The following is a 10929-nucleotide window of genomic DNA, read 5'->3' on the forward strand; positions in this document are numbered from 1 at the left end:
CATTTGTATTCTGTAATGTATACAGCTCTAAATTAATAAAAAGGACATCGCAAGTAAAATCATAAACTTGATTTAAACTCGAATTTGTTTTAATGTTGCACTCTATGACAGTTACAAGAATTACAACATTATAAAACAATGCCGACAATTATGTATTTTTATTTAATAATTTCAAGACTAGAATCATTGAATCTCAAGTAACTGATAATTAATGCGGTTTTTTGTATTTTTATGACTTATGTCTACGACTTAAATCGATTTCATCAAATGTTTGTTATAACGTTAACATATTATTATCTGTATGTGATCTTTTATTTGCTGTAATAAAATAGTTATGACAAGACAAAACAGCAATTCAAGCATTTTATTGGAAAACAATATTTCAAGATTTGTTCTTTTTATTCATTTCAGACACATCAGTTTATACAGAGTTTCGAGGAGTGACGATATCATTTCTAAGAAAACAAATTCAGAGTAAATAAAAACAAATGGCAAGATTAATTATTAAATTAACATAAAACATAAATATTTTTATAAGTTAAAAAATGTCTCTGCACTTGTTGCCCTTCAACAGTGTTAAATGACATATTTTGGATTAAAGTCACAAATTGACACATAATAAGACATCTATATGTCATTTCTTGTCAATTATATATACCAAAAAGATGGCCGTCTGTTATATGAAGCTATTTGCGGAACAAACACAATGACTTAGCATATTTGTTAGTTAATTCTCCAGTACCATAAGATAACAAGTCGCTTCTCTCACTGCGTTTTCTACTTCTTAAATAAAATCTCGCTGTATTATGTCTTCTTCATTGTTATTCTAAAATTTCATTACTTAGTTTCTGATTTTTATATGACATTATTCAGTTAATTAGATAACAGAGAAAAGCATCTCCTTTATATTCCATTGAAATATCACTCATGCCTTTCAAAAAGTGAAAATTTTGGCATTTTTTAGCAATTAAAACTTAATGGCTGTACATTTGATCCTTTATATTGTACACCATTTAAAAGTGCAATCTTTTATCTATTGCTGCATGTTAAAATATTGGTAACTCTCTATGCCTTTCACTTAGAAAAAACACAGCAGAACTTACCCACTGAGCCAGTTTTTTTTGTCATATGAATAGTTTTGTGACAAAATTAATTAGTAGTTCTCTTGAAAAATTGTTGTATCATTTATTTTAATAGGAACTGTAAATGTTTTTTTACCTGAATCCATAGACGAATGCATAAAAGCCTGTCCTGTTGAATATAAGGCTTTGTTTAATCGATGTGGAAGTCACTACCATTGATTGATAGAACTTACTTCAAATCAGATATATTGATATATTTTAAGTGACGACTTGGTTAAATTGCCTTACGTGAATATTATCAACAAAATGTACATTATACCGTTATAATTTACACAACAACTTTTGTTTAATTGTCCATACAATACGTTGTCAACTAGTGACATTAGTTATTTAAAGAGTTACGAGTTGTTATTGATGTTGAAAGCGTCATTAATAATCATCTTGTCATTGACACAATATGGAAAATAGGAAATATAGAATCAACACCATGTGAATTTCATTAGTTGTTTTATCTACACATCAATTTTTAATAGGATCTTTTAAAAAATAACATAAAAACACCAATAAAACAGGTTGAATAACCCAAACACAAAAGGAAACAAAATCCTGGAAATCTTGTCAACAAGGTGGGCACGACCTAAATTTGAGAGACTTTTGAAGCACAAGAGTGTATTCCATGTCGTCATATTGTTGAAGATCTGTAAAATAATTATAATTTTGATGAACGATATATCTTACAAAAAGTCAACATCATATATGGCCTTTCATGTAGCAACTGATGATTCTACAAGTAAAACATGAACTGTAAACTTATAGACGAATTCTTAAGGACATACTGGTTGTCCAAATGAATATCAATAACATACTGTCTTAGATTAATACCAGTCATTGTGAAAAGCACAATCGTTCGTTCTTAATGTTGGCATCATTTTTTTCAAATCTTGATTTCTATTTTCAAAGATACAACTAACAATATCGAATGACTGGAAATAACGTACAGGTTTGGTTTTATCTATTTGTGTTTTCAAAGCAACGTCAGCAACTTTCAGTCCAACTCGTTTTTCTGCTGGGTCTTTCCTCTCGGCACGTGTGAGAACATTTACGTAGGCAAACTCCACAAGGCCAAGAAAAACAAATGTCAGACACACAGCCATATAAACGTCAATAGCCTGTTGATATAGTATAATACCTAATACAACAATTCAAATATATAGTAAATAGGTGAATGAATTGTGATTACTTTTGTATTAACTTTTCTCCGATAATAAATCATATATTGTCTTCCATGATATTTATAAATGATCCCTATTTATTTACTCATGCGTGGTTTTGAAAACTTAATCGTAAAGACAAGAAAATCAATAGAATTTAGTAGAGTTTTTTTTAAATTTAAAGTGGCGGGATGACCAAGTGGTCGGACTAGTAATCTAATGATCGTTAGCCGAATGGGTTCTAACCCCGTCTTTCCTTGAGAAAGAAACTTTACACTCATTGCTCGGTATTGGTTGGTTCCAATTTTCAAGAACGATCTATAAGCTTATAGTTTCCTACACAATCAAACTGAAATAACTTCTGTATAAACTAAGACAAGAAATAATGGAATTATACTCACAATATTACAAATAATGTATCAAAGTCCTCTAATTGGTCTATAAGCCTTTTCATTAATTACATGCAATTTTAGTTGAAAAATAAGCGATACACTGTATGTTTTACCTTGAGATATGACACATGCGACAGATTGTACATGGAGTTAGAACTTTGTGTTGTCATGGTTAGCACTGTGAGAAGACCAAGTGTGATTCTTGCAGGAACCGCCGTACAGTCCAACCAGAAGTTCAACCAAGACAAAAGTACAATCAAAATACTTGGTAAATAAACATGCAAAATGTGAAACTCGTAATTTCTTTGCATTGTAAACATCACTCCAATACATGGGTACATCACTGCAAGTTCAATTATATACTATTTTATTAATTCCAAAGTTTAATTTAATCTCGTAATGAGACACAATATATTAAAAGCATTTTTTCTTAATATTTTTAGATGATGAATAACCTTTCAGGGAATTAATTTCCTAGGTCGTAATAAATATATTTTTTATTTGAGTATGATTATATTGATTCTTAATAATTAATTTTTAAATATTTTGAAATATTGTGAAATAACAGAATGAAGCATACTATACGGAATCAAATTAAAACAAAGAGAAGAAATATAATAATAATAATAATAATAATAATAAGTATTTTATTCTGTGTAGGAGGAATAACATACAATATGTACCACTGTAATACATCTTTTCGCATTCATATGTAGTAAAATTGACAAGCCAAAAATGAGGAAATTCTATGCCTGTTGCCATTGATACGGCTTCATCGCTCCAACGAAACTTCAATGTTTCTATACTGTGTCCATCTTCAATTGTTTCATATTGAAGAAAAAAAGGATAAACTTCTTGATAACAATGAAGTAATTACAAGTAAATAATTCATCACAAATATCATGAGGTAGTGAAAGTATTATTACATTTAGATTTTCATCTTAGATGCTTAACATTCAAAATGCAAAATTGATCAATATCAGAAAGCATAAATGACTATTGTTTTATGTATAGATTTATGAAGAGTTAACTTGCTATGGTTATTATTTAAGAACGTATTTAGTATTATTTTACTTACAACTTTCCATCTCTAAGTGGCATATTTGTGTATCGAACGGGTATTTTTTCAGAAACATTATACATGAAAAAGTTCCAGTAACTCTGTAAAATATATATATTGGAAATTATTAAAGAGATAACCAATCCTTTAGTTTGATAAAAATGGACAGCAATAGTTTGTTATAAAACCCAGTATAAACATATAGTATTTGCTTCTTTTAGCTAAATCATTACATTAATTTCCATAAGTTTATCAGGCATATTGTTTGTTCTTTATTTTTAATTAAAATAACATGACAAGTTTGGGCAGAAATATCTTGACATTATGTCTTTTAACTCTTCTTCATTAATATTCACAGATAGCTGTAAGTAACTTTCTAATCAAACATGTAGCCTTTCAGACAACATTCCAAATATTCCGGAGCAATGGCTTTTTACACAAATGCAAACCTTATGTTTCCAAAATCGAGTTTGAGAAAGTATTTAAAGGTAAGATATATTTTTTTTTAATTCTGTATTCATTTCCTATTATATAATTAAAGTTAACACATACTTTGCACTAAATTGGATTGTGCCGTTTGGATAAAGATGCACCATCTTATTTGGAACTGTAACATCATGATAGTTTGACTTTTTTTCGTTCAGGATATAAACATCAGGTACCCATAGTTTATCGACCATTGAGCCTTCCAACTCTAGTCTATGATTTGATTGTGTTTCAATGAAGCTTAATCGTTCGTCAACCCAGCGTTCCCGTAGAAACATGGTCAAAGAATAGTCCTGATATCGTTGATAAAAGATAACATTTACATTATCAATAAAATTTACTTGTGAACATTGCTGTATACCGTTGATTGAAATTCTATCAAGTACCGGTATTTGTACGGAGCCCCTAAGGTGACATTTTCAACACTTTTTTCCCGGTATTTAATTCGTTTTTACGAAATAATAATTCGTTTTTACGAAATATTGATTCGTTTTTACGAAATATTAATTCGTAATTACGAAATAATAATTCGTTTTTACGAAATATTAATTCCTTTTTACGAAATAATAATTCGTTTTTACGAAATATTAATTCGGTTTTGCGAAATATGAATTCGTTTTTACGAAATAAAATTCGATTTTACGAAATATTAATTCGTAATTACGAAATATCAATTCTTTTACGAAATCTTATTTAAGGTCATTGTGAGCTTGACAAAAAACCTACTTATCTCAAAGAGGGGTTATTTACAAGCATGGATCATCCTTGCGATTATAAGCCGAATTGTTCTCAAGTTATTATATTTAAGTGAACAGGGTTTTTGAGTGAGAAGTCATTCTCAATCCAAAATATCCTCTTTTTCCCCATTGTCATGTTCCCATCAGCAATGTTTTAATTTTTGAAGCATTAAATATTTTCTGACATGTTTCTTTAAAAAAGAAACCTGCTATATTATTACTTTCTTTTATCATATACATTAGTAAAACTAAATGGGGTGGCTCCAGATTTTCACTAATCTAGTCAATTTAAAAAAGTATATTTCCTTACAATTTATGTATGGGCACCGTGCGATCATAAAAACATAATATTTTATTTCAAAACTCAATAATATAGACAAAACGAAACAGAAAAACAATTGTCGTGTTTGGATTTGAAGCACATGACTCCCATTTTAACAAAACTTTCCAAACGCTCAGAATGTCACTTCACATTGCCACAATGTCACTTCACAGAGTTGAATATCGTGGTCTGTATCTCTCCTGACTACGATACTCTTCAATGTGATAAATATTGGACAATGCAAAGCGAAACTCTCGATGCTTGACAGGGCTAATCGAGGCTTGACAATGCAAAGTGGCACTCGGAAATGCGAAACTATCTTTTCGTATTATCGCTTTTCATTATCGTGTGTCTACTGGTAAGAGTGTAAATTTGAAGCTCCTTACAAGGGTCGTGATTGTGTATATGTCACTTCACATTGTCGAGTAAAGCTTCGCATTGTCTAGTCTGGTTCGCATTGTCTAGTGGCCTATCGCATAGTAGAGTACCGCGGTCAGCAGAAATACAGACCGCGATATTCTAAACTGCCATATAGCATCAGACTAAGTGACATTGCAACAAGGCAAGATGACATCATCACAAATGATACGATGCTCGACAATTTGAAGCGATCGTGGAAATCACAAAGTGACAAATCAATAATGCCGCGACTATTCAACGCGACATTATTTAAAGCAGTGAGATAATTCTTTGCATTGCGATATGTCAATCTGATTAAAATCAGTTCCTGAATAATTTTATGCTATATCCATACATGAGAAGAGCTGAACTTTAGTCAGATTGTGCATTTTGTCGACGTTAAAAAGATCGACGACGTTATTAATACAATGAGTAAACCGTAATTACCACATACTGTATTGACAAACAAACTGATTAACACAAACATCAATAAATTTTGAATACAAATCATAGAATACTGAATAAGCTCATAAAATATATGCTTACATACAGCTTATTTCCAGAAGTCAATAGACTTATTTATTGCAAACACAAAAAGGACATGGTACCCAACACCTAGATAAGACAAATTATTATAGTACAGGTATGTTCAATCTTGAAATATTATTAAAGTCATAAATCGGTACAATAATCATGTTTGAATATCTTACCATATTAACATCGTTAAAGGCATACATGGATTGTATGTACAAGTTTATATTTACCATCACCTGACTGTCAGCTGAAGATAGAACAGGCCATTCACGTCAGAAACAGTAAAATGGTAAATTCTGTCATAATACAATCTAAACACCTCCTAAATCAGGGTGGATAATCAAGTGACATTTGTTTACTGTAACAGTCCCATAAGACAATCGTTTTCAAGTGTAGCTCTTGTATCCCTAAAATATTGTAGTTCTTGTATTCAAAATATTGCCGTACAGAAAGAAAGCAAAACGGGATCATTAAAAGGGCTTCAATTGAAAGTTATATGCCTATGAAATATGTGCGCAGCCATTAGCGATAATAAAATGTTGCCGGTGACCACTCGCCTTGCATCACCCTAATTAACGACGTGATAATCTAAACCAACAGTTGTTTTTAATCGTTTCATAAAATATACTCTTATCATGCTAAATATCCTTAATGGACTTTTATCATCTTTCAGTCTGAACAAAACCATTCAATATGCAAAATTACAAAACAGTAATCTGCACAGTTCACAGCATGATGTGACTAAACGGTATGCCGGCTGACTTTGGTCTGCACTGGTCGCATAAATATATATTCAGTTGCCTCCAGCAGGATAAAGGTTAATGATAAATAAGTAAATAAGAGATCAAATACTCACAACGCTCATATGCTGGAGGCAGTTCTTTGTGGTAATCAGTAGTTAATCGGCGCAATATCTTGTACCTGCAAGTGACAAGACGATTAAATAAAATACCTAATAAAGTATTTCAGAAAATCGTATGTGTCATTTATATCAGACATTTTGCTGTAAAAAATGTAGAAGCATATTTACCAAAACCTCTTAATGCGTAAAAGAAACAATCCGATAAATTATACTTAACTCATAGAAATAGTTTTGGAGTTTGAACGAAATTAATTGTGACATCTAAATGTATTCCCAGATTGTTCGTGTCCTAAAAATTCAAATTTGAGTGATTGAACGTGTTGATGTTTGTACAGCTATATGTTTTATTACTTACATTGTTGAATTCGACTGGTCTGACACTCCTGCTATAACTTGCGTCATTGTAATGAAAACCAGTGCAACCAGCTTGTATTCTGACGTCATCATATTCCTGGCGTTACATCGACAAAATTAATGTTGCTGGTATTAACTTACAACATATGGATAATGTAAAGTTCTTCAGTTATAGTTAAAACGTAATAAATTATCATTATACAACTTTGATCAATGGTAGCACATGACGTGGTTGCACTTGGTGCAAGCAAGATAAATGGTTGCTAACTTAACAAAATGACGACAATGTCATGCAAAATCATATCGCCCGCCCGTGTTTTGTCTATGTAAGTGGGTTTGTATTTTATTTTGATTTGTTTGGATATGTCAGTTCATTTAGGCAAGGTATATGACACACTCGGTTTTAGGTTTCGGCTTCCTAGCTTCTGATATTATAAAGTTATTAAAACAATAAACTTGTCATTTGCATATTTTGAGATTTTACAAGTGATTATTCTGGTTATTTTCCAAAAACAAGACAAAACTGTTTAAAACTTATACTTCATGTATGTTGCAAATTTATTCCGTCTTTTAAGTCAATACATATTCAAACATTTCAAAATAACACACAAACCAACTAACATTAACAAAAAACTGGCGGGCGTAAAAGGTGTCGCCACTTTTTCAAATTTGCAACCATTACCCGTGATTAAACACAGTGTGCAATCATTTCAGAAATAACATCGGTCTCAGCGGGGTTTATCGGCTATTTAACACCGGTTTGGAGTTTTGATGCGTAGGAATTGACCGCGGAGGCCGTAGGCCTTAGTGGCTATTTTTTTCGCATCAAAACGACAATCTTGTATGTTTGAACTGATGTCTGCGTTTTTGAATGGGTTGTTTACCTAGGATGACGTCATTACGCTGCTAACGGATTTATTAACTGATATGGATCAAATATGTAACATTAGTGTATATGAGATATTATTTCGGTATTGTATGAAAAGAAAACATTATAAGAACTGAAATATAAATAAAAATGTTTTTTATTGTTGCTTTAAAGGGGTTTGTAAACTATATAATCGAGGGAGAAAACATAACAGCCGCATATACAATTAGTCCCTAACCAGTGTTTATTGGCAGTTCAACACCGGTATTTTTTTATTCTTTGTCTATGGTGCAGTGTTAGAATTGACGTTTTGTCCTTCGTGTATTTCGACACAGAATTATAACAATATAATAAAACATGTGATAATCTGACATGCCATTTATTTTCCGTGAAATTCAAAAGACATTTGGAAATATCAATATCTTATTAGAAATATCAAAACTGAATAACTACTTGGACGGGACACAAGTGTTATTTTATCTCAATGTACGGTTACTTTAGAAATAATGTACTCTAAAGATAAGTGTTCATTTCCATATAAAATTCATTCACATTAGATTTTAAGATTCAAAAGAGCTAATTGAGGTCTTTAATTCATTTTTGGAATGTATGTCAAGTTGAATAATAATGGCCTTTAAGAATAAAAAGTATAATCTTTGTCTTACAGTTAACTCTGTATTTGTATAGGAACTGAAACGAGTATATATGAATCACATTTTCAAAAGCAAATGCCTCCATCTTAATTTTTGACGGTGAGTTTGACGTCATGATTAATGCAAACGTTTCAGATGTAATTAAAGCAGTAATAATCAAATTGTTCTCAATATGATATTGTCATTTATTACAGAATGTAATTTATTAATCAAGTGGTTAATGCCGGCGAGTTAGAATCACTTGATTCTATATACACAGGAATCCAATCCTGGAATAAAGACGAATAACTAGTAATAGGTTATATACAAAGTTTTAAGAAATTAATTTCTTAAAACTCTGTATAAAACCTATAACCGAATTACAGTTTACCCCGCCCATTCAAATCGAATGCATTATGTAAAAAGGCGAAGGCCATTAATTAGGCTCATTTAACGTATAAATTTAATGTACAAATGTATACAGAGTTACATCATTGTAGGAAAATATTTCGGCAAAATATAAACAAAACAGAGCGAATTCACTGGCAGACAAACTTTGGCCAACTATTATTTTGATAACAAAACATCGAATTGATAAAAATGTGTCAATTAAAAATCAATCTTAGCGCAGTTGGTAAAGGAGGTTTCACTTCACTTGAAGAATTTAGACGATTCTGGTAGGTTCGAATCCTATTACTGCAACTTATTTTTTATATTTAAAACTGCCATTCTCTCAAAACTATTGCAAATCTTTTATTCGTGTGTACCAACAGTGTATATAGTATTTATAATAATTGCCTTTATAGCGCGTATGCGCTAAAGCATAAACGATTTCATAATGTCACAAAAAGAACCGTTGAAAGATACTGTTATAAAAAAATATGATACTTCTGATGTCACTGATCTTTTTTCTACCGTCAATCTGAAATCATTCTAAGAATTTCTGAGGGTCATGTTTTGTCTTGGGTAGAGGGTAGAGTAATGTAACGTTGTTTTTTTTCTTGAGATAATAAATCTCCAAAGGCCAAGCTTTGTTAAATCAATTAAAAGTCAAAATTTCGTTCGGTTCCGAGAATTTTCCAAGTTGTTGGCCCCGGAAAAATGAAACGCATACGTAAAACATAGAATTGGATAAATACCGTTCAAGCACAAGAATTTAATGTAATTGTGTTTTGTATAAACTATACATCACGAATCTGTTTGAAAATTTTATGCTATAATAGCGTCAACGCACGTTTATTTCGTGTTATAAAGTCTGCAGAGTCCCTCAAAACTGTTGGAGCCAACAGCAACCGTTCCTCGGGACTCTGCAGACGTTATAACACGGAAAAACGTGCGTTAACCCTATATTCAAATTAATTCTTGCGAGTAAATTAAAAAAAATCATAATGGGGTGTTGGTAAAGGATCGAACCATAGACCTTCAGATCGGTAGTCCGACATCAATACCAATACACCACACCTCACTGACGAGTGAAGTTAGCAAATATATTGATATATTCGATAGATACTGGTCAGTGTTTATTCAAATGACCTTTACGAAAGTTAATGAAGTGCCAGGTCAATGTTGTTGGACAATACCAATCTGTATCAAACGTTTTTTCCAAACACCTTTTGTACAATGTATAAATGTATATTTATGTATCTTTTTAAAGAAAAAGAATGTTGTTATTCGAACTTAAATCTTATTTTTTTTTTCAAAACAGATGACTATTTGTAGTTTCAGTACGCAAAAAGGAGAATATTCGATTTGATGTTTGGTTCTTTCTGCCCCCTATAGGTGTACCTTGATTTGCAACTTTAATTTGTTATTATATAAAAAAATGAATGAATCTCTTTAAACCCGCTATAAAATATTACACCTAATGCTGATATAAATCATACTCGTAAAAACAACAAACTGTTATAATTTTGTATGTCTTTGTTCATAATGCTTATTTCAACATATTTGTCCATGAAAAAAAAAAAGATTTTCAAACAAAATACAATAA

General features: G+C 31.1%; 1 protein-coding gene across 1 annotated transcript in view; it reads right to left on the bottom strand.

Moving 5' to 3' along the window:
• Positions 1-413: 413 nt before the first annotated feature.
• Positions 414-10929, bottom strand: part of LOC132725175 (glycine receptor subunit alpha-2-like) — a 10696-nt gene continuing 180 nt past the window's right edge. Inside the window, exons 2-10 of the mRNA XM_060710263.1 lie at positions 7441-7536; positions 7080-7144; positions 6400-6470; positions 4298-4524; positions 3764-3846; positions 3360-3500; positions 2799-3028; positions 2081-2251; positions 414-1780 (exon numbers count right to left, since the gene is read on the bottom strand). Of these exons, the coding sequence (XP_060566246.1) occupies positions 1622-1780; positions 2081-2251; positions 2799-3028; positions 3360-3500; positions 3764-3846; positions 4298-4524; positions 6400-6470; positions 7080-7144; positions 7441-7536 (1243 nt within the window). The 3' untranslated portion in view covers positions 414-1621. The remainder of the gene's footprint in view (positions 1781-2080; positions 2252-2798; positions 3029-3359; positions 3501-3763; positions 3847-4297; positions 4525-6399; positions 6471-7079; positions 7145-7440; positions 7537-10929) is intronic.

The sequence above is a fragment of the Ruditapes philippinarum genome, unplaced genomic scaffold (genome assembly GCF_026571515.1).
Source record: "Ruditapes philippinarum isolate M1 unplaced genomic scaffold, ASM2657151v2 ctg1425_1_1_1_1, whole genome shotgun sequence".
Classification (NCBI taxonomy): Eukaryota; Metazoa; Mollusca; class Bivalvia; order Venerida; family Veneridae; genus Ruditapes; species Ruditapes philippinarum.